A 19,837-nucleotide genomic window follows, 5' to 3' on the forward strand; every position below is an offset into this window, starting at 1 on the left:
CCTATTAGAAGCAGAAACTTTCCTACTTGAATCATAGCAATGTCTGACTCACAGTGTGTGAATATCCATATTTTCAAAGTGTCTGTGGGAGTGAGAGTTTAGGTTGTGGGGACATGCAGACAGGGCTTCATTCCTGACTGGCCATGAGACCCTAGGCAAGTTATTTACTCTTAAGATTGTGATTTCAAAAACCATAATCTGAACAACAGCATTTTGCAAGGTGCCCCACTAAAGGTGTTTTATGATCAGATATGTTTGGGAAATACTAGTTAAACTAATTTAAATAGGTTTCTTTTTTGAAGGACTTCTCAAAGCCTTTTAATATACCATGACTAGGGGGCATGGAGGCAGCAAACCACCTTGCCATGTATGTACCTGTGCAAAACTCCTATAATCTGCACATGTACCCCAGAACCTAAAGTACAATAATAATAATAAAAAAACCATGACTCTTGGTAGAAGTGGGGAATGGTGGTACAGATGGCATGTAAGATGTAAATTAGCACTGCCCAAACATTTTGGCCTCAAAATCTACCTCCTTCTCCCCAGTACCTCACCTTTCTAATTAAGCATCTTGAGGACATCAGAAACCAGTATTATTTACAACACAGAATTGAAAACACTGCTATAAGAACCCTGACTTTCCCATCAGTAAAGCAGGGATACATCTCTCTTAGGTTTGTTAAGTGCTCTAAATGAGATAATACACACAGAGGCTCTAGCAGGGACAGACATGTAGTAGGCACATAGTAACTGTTGGTTTTCTTTCCTTTATCCACCGACCCAGCAATTCTTCACTCCCTTTTGGAAGTAGCAACTTAGCTGTACCTGACTGCCACTTTAAAAATACTATTTTTGACATTAGGAATTGTGAATGCACTCATTCTTGGGAAACTGGCAAGAGGTTACAGCTTAAGTTTCTTAGTTTCTATTAGTCTCCTCCAGAATCAGTATCTCCATTAGGGTGGACAGTGTTAAGAGCTTTGATAAGCATTTTTACAATCTAGTATTAGTGACTATGTATTCACTTATCCACTCTCTGCTCCAAGGGAAATATTGGTTAGATCTGAGAAAGAAGATGGACACTAGGGATTAACAGCACAGGCTCTCAAACAAGATGGTTGTGAGGTTAGCCACATTTTTTAAACCATTTAATTGTGTCTCAATTTACTTATCTGTGAAGTGGGAATAACAGCACAATCCTATAGTGCTGATGTGCGGATGAGAATATTCGTAAAGCATTCAGATTTGTGCTTGACAAAGTACGTGCTCAGTAAATGTTAGGATTATTAGATTGCCTGGAAAAGCAATTGGTCAGCCCCTAAAACTGACTAAACCAGTAAAGGTCTAGATTGTTTACTTTTTGTTGTTGTTTAGAATACTCAGCTCCTGGGTTGACAACTATCAGATAACACAACAAAACACATTTATTCTGGTCCTACAGGAACTACGAAAGTCAGAGTTAGCTGAGGCCAGAGGCTCTAAATTGTATCTATAACCCTAGTCATATTTATACTTTCTGATTTCCTTTTCTGCTCAAAAATCCTATAATTCCAGGTTTCCCTGGACCCTTGAAGCATGACAAGAGATCTATGAAAGGCTAAATTCCTGTTGCTAGCAAAGAAAGGTGAAGCTGTGATCAGAAGCATAAGATCCCTGGCTGCATGATGGTGGGTACTTAAGAATGCCCTCCAACCTAGAAATGAGACCTTTAACCTGTAGGATGTGGCCTGGTATTAAGGGCATGCAAGGCTTAAGACCAGCTGCTAAGTTAATAAGGCGATAACAAGCAGGCCACAGAGGGTAAACACTGTGACTTGCCCAGAAGCCAGCTGGCAAGAGACAGGTAAGATGCAAGCTTGACTTGGCAGTCATCTACTATGGGGCAGACAAGTGTTTCTTTGTCACACACCTAAACTCTAGCCCAGCTAACAATGCCTAGGCGTTGTCCAAAATTGGGTCAGCTCAAAGGAAAAAAACAGCCCCTCATTTTTTGCTTCTAAAGACAAGCTGCAGAGTGACTGCTTTAAATTTTTTCCTGGTGCACCACTCACCCTGGGCCTTCTTTGACTAGTACGAGGCTACAGCAAAGGAAAACATTCCCATTAATGAGGCATTGGTGAGAATGAAAGGCTCAAGAAACTCAATGTAGCCCTCACTTGTGTGAAAACAAATTCCCTAAATCACAACAAAGTTCAGAGGTAGGGAGTTCAAGTCAATCCTGAAGTAGCCTTAGTAACTGTTAAGGACAAATGCGTAAGTCTGTGCCTGCCCTGGCACTGGAGAAAACACCAGGCCAGATGGCTTCACCAACTCACCACCCTCTGGTTTCCTTCGGTGATCTACTTGCATTCCCTCATCTTACATTCCTATTTTACGTTCTTTTCTCTTTCCCCAATTCCCCCTCACCAACACCTTCTTCACTCTCAGCCCATGAACTTGTGTTTAACTGGGGAAACAAAGCCACCAGAAGAGAAGTTCCTCACACTTCACCACAAACTGCTTGCACCACCAAACCTACAGCTGCCCTGCACTTGTTCCCATTCCCTCTACATTCCTTGCTATGACAAGAGATGACCTCTCTTCCCACCCCCAACTGACACCCTCTACTTGTACACAGATTTCACCTGCTATCCACCCAAATACACGACTCCTATAACAACAGATCCCTCCTTTCTTTTTATTCTGCTACAGAAACACATAAAATTTACCATTTAAACACTTTTCAAGTGTACAGTTTAGTAGTGTTAAGTATATTCACACTGTTGTGAAACAAATCTCCACAACTTTTTCATCTTGCAAATGTGAATCTATACCCATGAAGTAGTAATTCTTCTTTACCCCCTTCTCTCAGCCCTGGTAACCACCATTCTACTTTCTGTTTCTATGAGTTTGACTATATACTAGCTGCCTCATATAAGGGGAATCATACAGTATGTCTCTTTTGGTGACAGTTTTATTACGCTTAATGTAATGTCCTTGAGGTTCATACATGTTGTAGCATATATCAGAATTTCCTTCCTTTTTTTGGCTGAATAATATTCCATTGTATGTTATATCAAGATTTATAGGAGTCACTCTGTAGCTTGTCTTTAGAACCAAGAATGAGGAGTTGTTTTTTCCTTTGAACTGACCCAATTTTGGACAATGCCTAGCTAGGCATTGCTAGCTGGGCCAGAATGAACAGACATGTGGGCTGCTTCCACTTCTTGGCTATTGTGAATACTGCTGTTATAAACACATATGTACAAATAACTCTTCAAACCCTGCGTTCATTTCCTCTGGATATATTCCCTGATGTGGAATTGCTGGATTATATCGTAGTTCTGTTTTTTGAGAAACCTCCATACTGTTTTTAAATAGCAGTTTTACCATTTTATATTCCCTTTAACAATGCACAAGGGTTCCAATTTTTCAATATCCTTGCCAACATGTGTCATTGTCTGTTTTTTTGATAGTGGCCATCCTAATGGGTGTTAAGTTGGCTCTTTGTTTTGCATCCTTAAATTTTCTCTTTTGGGTTCCTCATATCAGCACAGTTTTATCTTAATAAATAAAAACCCCTTTAATCTCATATTCTCCTCCAGCTACTATCCATTTCTCTTCTTTTATAACAAAATTCCTTGCAAGACTTGTGCACATTCATCTATGCTTCTTCTTCCATTCTCTCTTGAAAACATTAGGGTTTTTAACAACGTCCATGGGAACTCTCTCAACACTGTGAGACAGGCTACTGACAATATGCCCCTAGGCAAATGCAATAACCAATTCTAAGTACTCATCTTCCTCAACTTCTTTGCAGTATTCTATAGAGCTGATCACTTCTTTCCTGAAACACATCTTTCCCTTAGTCTTGGAGACACCACTCTCTAGGTTCTCCTATTTCACTACCTACTCCTTCTCAATCTTTTTTGCTGATTCCTTCTCATCTAGGTGATTTCTAAACTGTGGCATTCCCTCTCGCGTTGTCCTCAGTCTTCCCTCTCATAGTTACATTTTCTCCTCCTCAGCTGACCTCATACAGCTTTGTGGCTTTAAACATCATCAATATGCTTATATCTCCTATCACAACCTCTTCCCCAAATGGAATATTCTTAAATGTAAAGATCTATTCACATCTTCACTGGATCTCAAATTTAATATGTCCCAAACTACACTGCTGAATCCCGCCAGCATCTGCTCTTCCTGTAGGCATTTCCATCTCAGTTATGGCAACTCTAGAGTCAGTGTCTCAAGCTTGACAGAAACCTGACATAATCCTTTACTCTCTTCCTTTCAACAATACACAGCTCTACTCCTGTTTCCATAGAGTTTTTCTCCACATAGCAGACAATCTGATCCTTTTCTAATGGAAGTTTGCTGGTATCTCTCTCTATGGCTTCCATTTGATTCAGAATAAAATGCAAAATGCCAAGTCCTCACTATAACCTATAAGCTTTATATGATTTGATCCTCACTATGTATTTGACCTTAACTTCTACTACTCTCCACCTTGTTCACTCTATTCCAGACAACTGGTCTCCCTGCTGTTTCCGGAACACATAAAGTACATCATCATCTTAGAAACCTTTATACTTGTTCTTCTCCGTGCCCAGAATACTCTTTCCCTAAAAATTCATATGATCTGCTCATTCACTTCCTTCAGATCTCTGCACAAAATCACCTTGAGAGGACTCTTTCAAATTCCTTACTCTTTCAACTTCCTTTCATAAAATAGCACTACTACCCATGCTCACTAGTCAGTCATTCTCTATCCCTTCTGCCCTTATCACCACCTGACATATTGTGTGCCTTTCATAATCTGACTTACTCATGGACTGTAAGATCAACAAGAGCAGGATGTTTGCTTTACTTATTGCTGTATTCCTAGTACTTAAAATAGTACTTGTCATAAACTAGGTACTACAGTGATGTGTTGAATGAATGAAAGAACTGAAGTGACAGCCTTCTTCAGAGTGGGAGCCACTTTTCCTGAGATTTAATCCTGGATGGGCCTGGTTGTAGTCCTGTCCACACTTACCGTCATTTTGCTGCTATAACTTATAAAAGGAAAGCTTGTTCTTCTATTGATTTCTATCACAAAAAGTTTGAATTTTTTCCCCCTACTTGGTTTCGTATTTTTTTCTAAAAGCCATCTTATAATTACAAGTTCACAAAGACTTGCAAAGAGGTCTTTTTAAAATATATATATGCAGATTTTACAGATCCACAATTGCAGATGGTGCAGTCTGTTTAGGACACATATCACCACAAACAGAATAGGGAAAAACACTCCACAGTACACAGCTTATCTCCAGGTGCGTCAGCTTAGTGGAAATCAATTTTTAGGCAGAAGGAATGGGAGAAAAGAATATTGTTTAGACTTATAGGATAGGAAGGAGGAAGGAAGCAAGAGAAGTTAAATATTAGGTTTATCTGGAGAAAATATCACAATCAAGTCCCCAGATGATCAAACACAAGCTGGAAGAACAGGGCTGTGAGGATAAGGAAGTGTCAGGGATTGCTCCTGGCTGCATATCCTTAGCGTCAGTAAACATTTTCTTAAAGGGCTAGAGAGTAAATATTCCAGGTTTAGGTCCAGTCTGCCATCCATCTCTGTAGCAACTACTCAACTCTGCTGTTGTAATACAAAAGTAGCCAAGGGTAGTAAGTAAACACATGGGTGTGGCCATGTTCCAATCAAACTTTATTTACAAAAACAGGCAGCGGGCTGGATTTGGCCTGCAGGCTGTAGTTTGCTAATCTCTGGCATAGAGGATCCTGTGCCTGTGCTCCTAAAATAACTTTTCCCTTTCCTTTCTAGAGCTTTGCTTTAAGTAAAGTGATTACAGAGTGAAAAGAAGGATGGATACATCTTTATTACAGGAACTTACGTACAAAAAAGGCTGTCTTAACTGCTAAGACTGTCTCAGGAAAAAAATGTGTCAAATTCTAAGCAAAGGAGTTTGAGCCAAGGGCATTATTATAAGGAGGAAGTTATATGTTCTCTGGGGAGGAAGCCATGGGATATAGAAAAGGCTGTGTATCTATTACTAGAAAGGCAGACAATAAAAGAAGGGGCTACCAAAGAGATTAAAAAAAGTCTGATGGTAAATTCTACAAACATGAATATGAGGCTATTCAGAAGAGAACTGTCATATACTCTTTAAAAAGACAGTATCTTTCAAACTTTTTTTGATCACAACTCATTTTAAGAAATATATTTTACATCATGACTCAGTAAAAATAAATTCCTTTATTACAAGCAGTACATTTTAATATATTCGTTTCTAGACTACAAAAAACTAGTGGTCATAAGCAGCTAAATTGTTTTATAATCCACTACCGAGCTGTGCTGAAAATCACTCCCTAGATTTAACAAACAAAGGATCTTGGAGAGTTTGAAGATTATTAAGAAAGGATACTTAGGAATCTTTATGGTCCCAAAGCTTGACATATTATATGATAATGAAGAGAAGGAAAAGCACTGTTTCTACATAGGACGAAGCAGTTCAACACTTCTTCAAAAACTAGAGGAATAACCGACAGAGCTGCAAATTGCTAAAGTATAAATTAAGGTAGGCTGTAATAATTCAAGGATACATATTAAAATGTCTAGGGCAACCATGAAAACAAAAACACAAGAAGAATGACAACTAAGAAGTCAAAAGAAGAGAAAAAACTGAATTAACAAATGGCTTTTGTTTCCTGGGAACTAAAGGGAGAAACATGGATGTACTAAGGCTAGAGGTGAAGACAGCTATGTCTTCTTCCAAGAGAGGGAAGATCACAGGCTTCTGGGAGAATTCTGACTTGGAGACTGAGTATTCTGAATAAAAAAAAAAATCAGACCCTTGGACTAAAGGCAAGGACCTATTTGGATTCCTACACATGAAGCATAAGTTTGGCTGCGAGGAAGAATGGATGGCGGCTTACATTATATGAATAGGGTAAAACAGAGCATAAAAAACAGTTCCTATGATCACCATGGTAGTTAGATCCTACAGCACGGGCACCCTAGGGATAAAAGACCTAAACCCCAAAGCACAACTAATTTGTGTTAACCAATGATAAGCATTAATAAGCAAATTTTTTAAGGTTTCAATAAAATTTGCTGCTGAATTCTAAGAAAAATAACTGAAGGCATCATCAGAAACAAACACGTTTACCAACATTATTTCAAACTTCACTGACCGAACAGGAGAGATTTACAACTCCCAAAGTAAAATAAACATGTGCTGAAATACAATTTAATATAAATGGCCTTTCACGTTTCTGTATCATTCCTTTATAGTTTATCTTGACTTTGTAGTTCCTCAAGCTTTGATTCAGGCTCATTAACATCAAGACATTAGCTTTAGGAGTATATCATCTCAACTAAATGGGTTAATCTGTTAAAATAATAAGCCTACCAAAGATACTGCTATATTGTAATAAGAGTCCAGCTGTGAAAGCTTAGGCGTAGAACATTCTTATTTTAATAAAATGTAACATCAAAAAAATTAATAAGACTTCAAGTTATGAGGTAGATTCTGTCAACTAGCAAAAACTTCCCCACACTTAGTTACTATATAATTTTAATATGAAAGTACTTTCCTTGTTAGAAGTTTAACTTTGTTGTTTTCCTTTAATAAAAAAAGTAAGAACATAATAACCACACAGAATATATATATTTCTTACCTCTCCCAATGAGAAATAGTGACGTGGAATTTGAGAATCAGGGTAAATATTTTCTAGGTACCAAGAAAAAGGTTTGCATTGTAGTTTGTGTCTTAGACCAACTCTTGATGATATATCTCCATAATCTACCTTTGTAACACCTGTTAAAAGAAATAATTGACTCTGAATTATTAATGTTGTTTTAGGTAACATATATCTATATATTGAATCTAATAAGCCAGATTACATTTATGTGAGAATGAAATATAAGTGATATGACATCAATAAACATCAATATATGTTAAGGCACAAACAAAAAAATCAAGATCTATTTTGCTCAAAAAAAATTTTTTTTTTTTTTTTTTTTTTTTGAGACGGAGTTTCACTCATGTTACCCAGGCTGGAGTGCAATGGCGCGATCTCGGCTCACCGCAACCTCCGCCTCCTGGGTTCAGGCAATTCTCCTGCCTCAGCCTCCTGAGTAGTTGGGATTACAGGCACGCACCACCATGCCCAGCTAATTTTTTGTATTTTTAGTAGAGACGGGGTTTCACCATGTTGACCAGGATGGTCTCGATCTTTTGACCTCGTGATCCACCCGCCTCAGCCTCCCAAAGTGCTGGGATTACAGGCTTGAGCCACCGCGCCCGGCCTTTGCTCAAAAATTAAACAGAGCAATAGTTTGCAGTCAGGCTTCTCTCACACAACTCACTGATTTGTGAACCGTGCCACTTGACAGTCTTGCAGTAACTAAAAAATAAGATGGACTAGTAACAATGTCAGGCAGACTTATAGCTGATGGAACAACTGTTCCTACCAAAGTTTGGATAGCAGAAAAAAGTTCCTGGAGAGAAGGCCCTTGTGGCATGTTTTGGGCTCTCAGTGGCCTTGTGATACTTGGTGAACGCTTCCTATGAGGGCCTGCTTATAGAGAACACTCATGACCTACTGCAAAGATAGCAGTTTTGTTATGTTGAACGAAAACTCCAACAATCAATAATGTCATACAAGCTAGAAAAATGGCTGAAAATTTAATAAAATGAAACTTCACAGGAATAAATATTAAATGTTGCAGTTAGGTTAAAAAAAATAGAACATCTGTAAAACCTGGGCTAGCAATACTGACCTGGATAATTTATTACTGCTAATTATATATTATTCTAGGCATTCTGCCAAGCACCTTCTATAGTGTGTATGAGTTCATTTATTCCTTACAATGACCTTATGAGGTAGGTGTTCACCTCTGCTCAAAGCTTCACTTTTACCCTTCTTACTTCTCCTCCAGGATCAGGGTCAAGAAAGGCACAGTCCTGTATTTCTAATCCAAAACAATGCTAACCTGGAGAAATTATATAGAAGAAATTCTTGAATTCATCCATCCACACTTCTGCAAGTCGTCTGTTATTTTTATTGATAATCTGCCCTGTACCTCCTGGAAACGTGTAAGGTGTAGCTTTCCGAAACACATGTCCAACATGTGAGCATGTAACAATTTCCAAAGTTCCTCCACACTGCCAAATCTGAAAACAGCAGAGATGACTACGTAAGATGTAGCTGGGTAATCAGGAAATGTTCACCTTAGTTTTCCAATGACATTTTTCTTTTCAATTAAATAGGGATCTGGCTTTTGTTTAAACTTAAATGGAACCTACTGTAGTTACTGGTAAAAAGCTTCCAAAGTACCTCCATACTACCACACCTGAAAATAACAGCAAAGAAGACCATAAATGACATTGATAGTTTAAAAAAAAGTGTTGACATCTATTGGGTTCCACAGTTGGAATTTCACAGAATGAGGGGCATGTGGCGGGCTCCTGCTGTACGGTTTGGTTACAAAGCCAGTGCTTCCTCAAGAGAAATGTCTCTAATTCTGGGCTCTGATCAAACCAAAAGTTGAAGATTAAAATAAAGGAAACATAAGTTAAAGGCTAAGTACAGAAACGACATGAGATCAAGAGCAAGCAGTATTTTTCTAACTGCAGGCCATGATTCCTAAGAGAATCATAAATTCAAACTGATGAATTGCAACCTGTACTTGTTAACAAGGACGTACTGTTTCACAAAATGTTTAAATTTTATGTTGTGTGTATGCATAGTGTATAAAGTATTTATTAATGTGGTCATGGTTAAAAACAACAACGAAACAAAACCTGACCATGGAGTGTCCAGCCAGATTCTCATCTATTCACCCCTCTCCAAACCTGTGTCACAGCCTGTGCATGAAACAGAACCTAGGAATCTAAACTAGATCCATCATAAATTCTTCAGTGAGATACTAAAAGCATGTTTTGTTGTCTTTGTTAGAGTAAAAACAAAAAAAAGGGGCAAAAGAAAGATGATCAAGTATGGGGCTTACATCATTAATTTAATGAAATCTTTCTGTTCCTTTCAAAATACATTCTCCCACCCCTACTAGTTAAAAATCTTGTAACTCTTTACAATTAAAGTAACAGTTTGGGGCCGGGCGCGGTGGCTCAAGCCTGTAATCCCAGCACTTTGGGAGGCCGAGGCGGGTGGATCACGAGGTCAAGAGATCGAGACCATCCTGGTCAACACGGTGAAACCCCGTCTCTACTAAAAATGCAAAAAATTAGCTGGGCATGGTGGCGCGTGCCTGTAATCCCAGCTACTCAGGAGGCTGAGGCAGGAGAATTGCCTGAACCCAGGAGGCAGAGGTTGCGGTGAGCCGATCGCGCCATTGCACTCCAGCCTGGGTAACAAGAGCAAAACCCCCGCCCCAAAAAAAAAAAAAAAAAAAGTTTGGAAAGTTCTGATTTTGTTAAATATTCAGTGTTCCTACCTTCAAGTTTTCCCAGGAACATAAAGTGTTAGAGCTGGACAGGATCTCCAAGATGATCTGGAGTCCAACCCTCTCTTTGACAAGAAGGCAAAGTGATTCACTGGGAACTAAGTGAGCTCGCTGGTTTAGATTACAGTACATGTCAATGTGATTTCCACTTTAATAAGCTATGTGTCCAAAGTTGGTTATTTTCAAAAATATGCAATGCCATTTAAACGATATGTTGATTCTAGTGAACATGAAATGCAAAGACTTTATATGCAGACTGGGTTAAATTAAATTAGAGTCATTTTAGAATTTTTGCGTTTTTACTGAAAAATATAAAGCTGGTAAAGTAACTAGGTTTTATATTAAAAGAAAAACAATTTCACACTAGAAACAAAAAGCATATTACAAAATGTGAAATTTATGTTTTTAAGAGCAAAGTACCAAAGTAGCATATTCAAACCACCTATTATTTTTTTGAGCTTAAATTACTTCCTTGAAAATAATAAAAATTTAAAACAACTAGAAAATCTTGTGTAAGTTTTATAGCTGGACTTTCAAGATAACTGTATTATTTGCTTCAATAGTTTTTAATGAACCATTAATACTTTAGTCCATTTTATGGACTGAAGGTTCTGAAGTTACATTAAACTTGTATTAAATTCAATTTTTATTTTTTATGTAAAGATAGCATGAATAATCAAAGCACATGTATAGTTGAGGTTAAATAAAAGATTAGTTTTTTTGAAGGGAACTTACCCTAAACGAAATTTCTAGGTTTTCTCCTCCCCAAATATCCATTCCAGCATCATATGTTCCAATTTCCTGAAAGTAATCTCTGTCTATTGAAAAAAGGCCTCCTGCCATGGTAGGTGTTCTGAAATTCAATAATGCTATGCCATTAGCAATTTAATATTCACAATTAGTTTTTGTTTTTAAAAGCAGTTTCATAACTATTTATAACTATAGAATAAGTACTTATTCTCACACTTTTCATAAACTTTCATAGGCCCCAGGGGCTTTCTGTGTTTCATGCTGTGTTATTTGGTTTTCAGACAGGACCTGCACCATGGTAATGCTGACTGCTAGACTTGCTGTGTCATGCTTCTGCTCAGACATTCTTGTCTGTCACAGTCCTAACAGTACTTTGTATCTTTAGCATCTTTCTTGGTCCTCAGGTTCTAACTGGGTTTAGAGCTCAAACGCCTTAAATTAAAGCTCTTCCTCACAATCCTCTCCATCTGACTGTGCACCCACTCCATGGATCCTAGCAACTTCAAGGCAGTTGACTATATTAACCAAGTAGATTGAGGTTACAGTTACCATGTCAGGTTCTAAAGGGTGGCAAATATGTAAACACAGAAGATAAGCAGGATGAAAACAATGAGGCCTTTTCCCAATACCCACTAGAAATCTTTAAGGAGAAGAGACAAAATATAGAACAAATCAATATATTCCTTCCTGATTGTATGGTATATTTTCTGCAAAAGAGGAGCCTAATTCATCAAAATGGGCTCAGGTATGCAAAAGGAGTGGTAATATGTGAAATTAAGCAGAGAAATGATTAAGAAATGAAGATTTAAATAAATGAGTATCAGTCCATTTGATTTTCATAAAGAATAAGTATGCAGAAAAAGTGAACTCCAACCAGGAGAAAAAATAATTAAGTTCCAGGGACTGAAGATACCACGAAGATTATATTTTAAGATGAATTGGCCACCTCTGGAACCCTAAAATGTACTCACTGCCTTTCCAGAGGAAATAGTGGTTTCCAAAAAAGGTTTGAACTTATTTTGATTTTAGACCAAAAGAAGAATGAGAAAAGGGTTTAAAAGTAATGGGCCAAAATTCAGAATTATCATTTAATACAAGGGTTTCTTGACCTGAGTTTTTTGTGTGCTAAATCTTCTGTATGTAGGTGAGCATTTTTCTCTATTAGAGAAGACCCATAGCTTTCACCAGATTTTCGAAACACTTCATCTTTGAAATGTTTAGAAACCCTTGATTTCAACAGTGAATTGCACTATCAGCTAAAGAGAAGAAAAGTCCCTTGCACTACTAAGAACTCAGGCTGACTAAGGAAAACAGCACACAGTCAGTGGAAAATCTCTTCAATGTTGTCAGAACTGGACTTGAATTCAAGGGAAGGTAGACACAGGAGGCCCCAAAACAGAAGACAGCTGAAGCCTGGCTCTGAAAACTCTTAATACAGAAGTAGCAGGTTGATACAATTGGGATAAATTCTAGGATGGCTCAGAAGAGCTCAAAGTCTCAATTTTGTGTTCTAAAAAGAGGATGAAGATTTTTTATTCCACTCTGAAAAAAAAAAAAAATCTATATATGGCCAAGTAGAGAAAAAAAAATGAGAAAATAAATGCATTAATGAATACCTTTTTTATACTTTGTGTCAATTCTAGCTATTTTTATGTTTGATACAAGCTTTTCTAACTTTACCAGTCAATAACTGTCATCCAGATGGTACAAGTCTGAATTTAAAATCACACATTATAATGCAAGGACCCAGTTTTAGGTAATATTTTCACATACTGACACAATTAATTGAGCTAAGATTTATTATCCTTAACAACTGAACTAAAGCACAGATCTGACTTATACATTTGCAAAATGTTCATAAAGGAATGAAAAAACATGCATGTCTTCATTTCTCATGTGCAGAAAATAAAAATTTCTAATTTTATTACAGGAGAAATCCTTCTTTAAAACACTCATATATGTGAAAGATGGTTCTTATCCTACCATAAGATATACAAATGCTTCATGTTTCTCAAAATACACTTATACATTTGATATGATTCCCATAATTACCTGACAGGAAGAGTCCGATCACCTTTCCTTCTGTCCATTTCTCTTTGGGGAACAGGATACCAGCGAAAATTGAGCTTCCAGTTGAACCCGCCATAGGTCATATCAGAGCCTGCCATGTACTCAAAAGTATCATCGCTGATCACATCAATGATAGGACACACCACTGTTTTCCTGACGTCATAAGAGCAATTTTAAAAATCTTTCAAAACATACCTGTTTAATGCCAACTACAGAACAATTGTATACTAAGTGCTTTAACTTTTTTTTTCCCTCTGTCACCCAGGCTGGAATGCAGTAGTGCAATCAGGGCTCACTGCAGCCTCGACCTCCTTAAGTGATCTTCCCACCTCAGAGTCCTGAGTAGCTGGGACCACAGGTGCGTAACACCACATTTAACTAATTTAAAAAAAACACTATTTTTTGTTTTTTTGTTATAGAAAAGGTCTCCCTATGTTGCCCAGGCTTGTCTCGAACTCCTAGGCTCAAGGGGTCCTCCTACTTTGGCCTCTCAAAGTACTGGGGTTACAGGCATGAATCACTGCACCTAGGCCTGAAGTGTTTTTAAAATAAAATGCAGTCTATAATGTTAAAGGCAACGATGAAAACTCTCATGCTCTATCTCACATCAAACTAGCGTCATAATTATTTACTGGTTGATAATCCCTCCCTTTTCATTCATACTCCTATATTGTCTTAAAGAGAAGCATATTTTTATTTTTTATATTTAAGTCCTTAACCCTCAAGGGACTGGTTTTAACTATGATATACAGTAAGTATACAATTTCACTTATTTCTTCTATAGATAACCACTTGTTCCAGCACTATTTATGTAATGGTCCCTTTTTCCTCTGCTGTAATTATGAGTGCCTGCTCTGTCACAAATCAAGATTACATTTAAAAAATGGGCTGGTTTCTAGACCCTACCCTGTTTCACTAGTCTATTTGTGAATTCCTGCATCAATATACCACTGCTGTAATTAACACAGCTTTAAAATAAGTCTTGACGCCTATTAGGGCAAGCCCCCTTAGACTTGATTCTTCCTCAGAAGCACGCCAACTACTTTTTTTTCCTTTTCTCAAAGAAAATTCTGTTGAGATTTCAATTGGAAATGCACTGCATTTAAATATGAATTTGGGTAGAACTGATATTCTTATGATACTGACTTTCCTATACATGAATGTCACCTCTTTCGAGATTTTTTTTGTAAATTTCAATAAATCTTTTGATAAACATATTCCTATGTGTAGTCTATGACTTCCATTGCTATTACAAATGATATATTTTCTTTTTACATTGTATTTTCTTTTTTTTGTATTGCATTTTAGGTTTTGGGGTACATGTGAAGAACATGCAAGATTGTTGCATAGGTACACACATGGCAGTGTGATTTGCTGCCTTCCTCCCCATTTTACATTGTATTTTCTAAGTATTCCTTGTTGTTGTGAAATAAACTTTTCTTTCTTTTTTTGGGAGATGGAGTCCAGCCTGTTGCCCAGGCTGGAGGGTAGTGGTATAATCTCGGCTCACTGCAGCCTTGACTTACTGGGCTCAAGTGATCCACCCACCCCAGCCTCCCAGGTAGTAGGGACTATAGACGTGCACTACCATGCCTGGCTAATTTTTTGAATTTTTAGTAGAGATGGGGTTTCACCATGTTGGCCAGGCTGGTCTCAAACTCCTGGGTTCAAGTGATCTCTCCACCTCGGTCTCCCAAAGAGCTGAGACTACAGGTGTGAGCCACTGCACCAGGCTGAACTTTTCTATAGTAATCTTGTGTTTGGCAACATTGCTAAACTCTTAATGTTTCCATTATTTTATGTATAGATTCATTTTCTTCACAAACACATCTACAATTGACAACAATGGTTTTCCTTTTTTCCAATAAATAAATGTTCTCTATTGTAGTACTGCAAAACCTAAGAAGGACTTCTAATAATACTAACTGGTGATTGAAGGCATTAACATCTTGCTCCACATCTTTTTAAAAAATGCTTTCAACATTTCTCCATTAACATGATTTCTGCTTGCAAAGGCTTTTTTTTTTTTTAAAGCTATCCTTTCATGGATTAGTAAACTTCCACTGTATAATAGGTTTGCTAAGTATTTTCTAATAATAAATTCATGTTAAATTTTAGAGAACCCTTTTCAGTATCTATGAGAGTGATCACAGGTGTTTAGTAAGTTTGTAATCATAGTTTCAAAAATTCATTAATGGGATGTATTAAATGAATTAGTTTTGTAATATTATGCTAAACCAAGCAGTTATGATATCATGATGTGTGTGTGTGTGTGTAAATAAACACATATATTGCTGGTTCTGTTTGCTGGTATTGAGATTTTTGTACCAGCATTCATGAATAGGTTTGCACTGTAATTTTCCTTGCAGTACTTTTCTGGTTTTCATATCAGAGTTATACCAGCCTCATAAAAAATTTGGTTTCTTCCCTCTTTTTCTATATTCTGTTTACAAAGTCTTTTAGTCTCGCTTTATCCTAAGATACAGATTTCAAGATCTCAGCTTTATACAGGTATTTGCTATTAACCTTCCCACCTGAGGCAGGATCTAGGTTTTGTCTCCTATCCTTGCATCTTATTTGTCTGTCAAGGAAGAAGCTTAGTGCCCCCCAAGTTCAACAGAAACCCTACCAGTGAAATCTGGCTTTAGTGTTTGAACTGCATATTTGCTCTCCCTTCTTTTCAAGATCTGCAAATTTCTTACTTTTGTGCCAACTCAATGATGCATTTAAAATTTGTTTTGCCTTTTATCCAGCATTTTCAGTTGGAAAAGTTACTCAGAATACTGAATCCACCATACAGGCCAAACTGGAAGTCACTGTGGTTGCTGTTTCAGCTGACTCTCTTTCATACTTCTGTCATCACTTCACCTTGCTTTCTCTCTATGGGTTATGTATTATCTTCTTGCAAGCAAATATTCTCTAAAACAGTTATCACTTATACAGAGAAAACAATTTACAGAGATGTTCTATTCTTTTGACTCTTCCGGTCATTGCTCTTTTTTCTAAAGCTGCTCTACTTTCCCATTGATTGGCCCAATGCTGAGTTTTCCTATTTATTCATCTTTGAAAAGGAAAAAATGTAGATCCAGCATTTGCTAACAAACAGAATAGATGCTGTGGCTTTAGCTTCCTCTGTGTTGCACTTGATTAGTAAAAGTTCACTCCACTAAAATCTCAACTTGAATGTTAACATGGACAGCCTCTACTTCAAATTACAATGACAAGCAGAAATTCAACCAACATTAGCAGAATGAAGTTAGGTTCTCTCCTGATGCACAAGAACTAAGCCAGAGCCAAGCATTAGGTAATTCTTCAAAAAATGTTTAACATGAAAAACTACAACAGGTGTTCATTACACCAATGTTCTTCCTGTATTATCCAAGATTATGGTGCTTTCCATATAAAATTAAGCATTTCAGGACATGACATGTTTCTCTCCATTCTCTTCTACTTCTTGCTGCACCACAAGCTGAGAAGACCTGCCTGCTCCAGTGTTAGATTTAGAGAGCAAGGACAAGTGAAGGGTTTTATGCTATCTTCTCTGAGTTCACCCTCCATCTGTTCTGCCCCAGTTTGGTGAACAGATCATATAGTATACATTCCAACTACATGCTTCCTAATCCATCCCCATTAGCAAGACAGTTTGTGAACATTCCTGCCAGGTTTCAGAACGTGGTCTTCTGGATATTTTGTTTAGGGTCCTCTTCACAGATATTTTAAAACAAACTTGGGAGGAAATTATATTTATTTAAAAATAAAAAATCTGGCAACTCACCATATCGTTTAGGACAAATGTACTAAAAACAAACTTACAGACACCAGAAAATTACCTGTCATGTTTGATCCTGGCCAAGAGAGGCTCTAGCCATCCCACTGTACACTCACAATGAGCATCCAGGAAGGTGATCACTTGGCCTTTAGAAACAGCAGCTCCTTTTAATCTAGCTCTGATCAGTCCAGAACGTTGTTCCATTCGAATTACATGAACTGGTACTTTTAGTTTTTTCACGTAACTCTCTAAAGGCCTTTTCAAAAAGTCTGGAAAACGAACAAAACAAAAAAAAAAAAAACATGAAAAAAAGTGTGGCCTGGCCCTATTCAGATTAAAGCAATTTTGATTTGGAATATTTATTCAACATCCCCTTATTGAACACTCTCAGCAAGGCTCCCTGACTCAGAAACCCATTTTGCTAAAGGAAGCCTTTATATTTCCCAAGAGCATGTACTAGAGATGCCTCTATCTTATTACATGTGGAATCAGGAGAGTGCTTTTGGGCTCAGGCTTAACCAAGGATAGGAATGCTCCTACATTTCTCTAAGTAACTTTGTCAGACTCAATTCTTTTTCTAATCATGCTTAAAGATTAGCAATAGAAAGAAAGAATTAAATCCTCACCTCAACGGAGAGAAGACACAGAATATGTTAACAGTTGTTGAGTTAAGAACATTGTGATATTTCCTCAAAAGCAGAAACAAATTGTCTTGTTGATTACCATGGTCTTTGACTATACATTTTTTTAAAATCAGGAGGCAGAAAGTGAGGTCAAGCTTGGAAAAGAAATGCTGGACTGTCAACTGCAAGGCCAAATAGCGATCCTTAAACTGACAATTAGGTATAAGAAGGAAAGTTTAAAAAGGAAAGGACAATTGAAGGGGAAAAGAGAAAAAGGGGGCAAAAGGGAAAGGGAGAGTATGTGGGTATATGAAATCAATAGCTATTCTATTGGTTCGGATAAGAGGAGAGTTCAGATAAGAGGTTATGTTGCTCAGCACACAGGCAAGCATATATGATAAGGCAAACCTTACCTCCAAAGTTCACAACTGACTTTAAAAAGCAGAAAAGGCACAACTTCCTCAAAGCAAAGCAAAAATATTTTTCAGATTAGGTTGGTTTACAGAATTTATGCTAGAGAAGCTATTGGTGGTAATATGGCCAAATGCCTTTCCAACTATGCACCATATGGTAAGTATGAGGATAATCTCTCTAGGGAAGAAAATATTTGAGATGGAACTACTGGGACCCCTAAAGAGATTATCCTCATATCTATTAATTAAATACAAAAGTAGGGACCCAAAAGGCTTCCTACATAGTGGGGTGGAAAAGACAAATGGGAATAAAATGATTCTGGACTATTTGACTCAACAAGACAAAATGACTCAATAATGAAATAATCAGGGATATAAAAGTTGTAAAAGAGAAAGGTTTATGTGTCCCAAAACACTGATCTTTTCCATTTACGCTAATATGTTTTCTACTATTTGGGCTAAAAAGTTATCTGAAAGACATCACTGTGATTTTACGAACCAAGTCTTAGGCTCTGAAGGATCTAACTTGATTCTGAGTAAAAAGGTAAAGGTAGTGCCAATCCCAGAGAAGAGCAACATTTTGTAGTAATGTTAACATTTTGGGTCTGTTTAGCACAATGCTAACATATGTAATGCTAGTCTCATTATATATCTTATCTCATTTAATGCTCACAATGACCCATGGGGTTGTTGTTATGCATACTTTAGAAATGAAAATCTAAGGCTCAGCATATTACATGAATTTGATCAAGGTGATACAGCTTGTTAAGGGATGGATCCAAGATTCAAACTCAGGTCTGCGTGACTTTAAAGCCCATCTTTTTATCTACAACAAGAGAATCCTAGAAGGGAATTCTATGAAGAGAACAATTCAGGTCTTTGGAAGCACCTGATCAGACACAAATTTAAAATACTTTGTATGCAGAATTTGATAGAATTTCATGCAGTAGGGTGTAAGATATATTCTAGTACCTTAGATCAATCAAGCCTGGGTGTGTCATAAACAATGTGTCTCCCAATAAGTTTTTCCAAAAATATTAGTTTAAAATGTTTCTTCAGAACTAAAGAAATCTAATCTCGAAGTCCCACATGTCTTTGAAAGCTATACTATCTTGTTTATGAACAAAATTTAAAAAAAAATGCACAATTCCGTGGTCTGGTAACTCACAAAATTTGCTCTTCCACAAATTTTCTTGGCGTCTTTGTTTGACATCTTTGTGGCTTTCACACAATAACGTTAGGATATAGGTGTCTTCTTTTCAGTTGATATAGAATTATGGATTTAGGGCTGCATGGGGGATTAGGAACTATCCAAGTCTCATTTTACAAAAATGAAGCCATGAATTAAGTGATTGTAGTTAGATGCTACTATTACATCTAAAAACAAGGGAGAAAGAACATCTTTATAACTCTTGGCCTATAAATAAATCCCTATGCATTTTTCAGAGTGTGAGATTGTCGGAGAGTATGAACATCAGGGAAAAATTTCACTGTTCACAGCAACATCTGAAAAATGTTTACCAGAACTCTAAAGAGTAGTAGGGAAGAATAAGGAATTCAGAGTCTAATAAATCTGACTCCTAATCTCTGCCAAATATAAACCTCTGCTTCTTTTTGTATAAAATGAAAAAAAAAATAGGCTTCTCAGATTAGAAACATTACATAAATTCTAAGTCTTAAGATAACTTTCTGAGATGACAATTACATAACTTCTGACATAAACTAGGGATTCGTCCAAATTCTGACTTCATTACAGATCCTGTAA

At 37.1% G+C, this 19,837-nt stretch overlaps 1 protein-coding gene across 1 annotated transcript in view; it reads right to left on the reverse strand.

Annotated features, from left to right (window-relative positions):
- GALNT1 (polypeptide N-acetylgalactosaminyltransferase 1) overlaps nt 1-19,837 on the reverse strand; it is a 78,008-nt gene that overhangs the window by 20,663 nt on the left and 37,508 nt on the right. Inside the window, exons 5-9 of the mRNA XM_032245318.1 lie at nt 17,098-17,305; nt 13,250-13,420; nt 11,183-11,300; nt 8,978-9,158; nt 7,660-7,799 (exon numbers count right to left, since the gene is read on the reverse strand). Coding sequence (XP_032101209.1) covers nt 7,660-7,799; nt 8,978-9,158; nt 11,183-11,300; nt 13,250-13,420; nt 17,098-17,305 — 818 coding nt within the window. The remainder of the gene's footprint in view (nt 1-7,659; nt 7,800-8,977; nt 9,159-11,182; nt 11,301-13,249; nt 13,421-17,097; nt 17,306-19,837) is intronic.

Source organism: Sapajus apella, unplaced genomic scaffold (assembly GCF_009761245.1).
Source record: "Sapajus apella isolate SASKATOON/1434 unplaced genomic scaffold, GSC_monkey_1.0 scaffold57, whole genome shotgun sequence".
In the NCBI taxonomy this organism is placed as follows: Eukaryota; Metazoa; Chordata; class Mammalia; order Primates; family Cebidae; genus Sapajus; species Sapajus apella.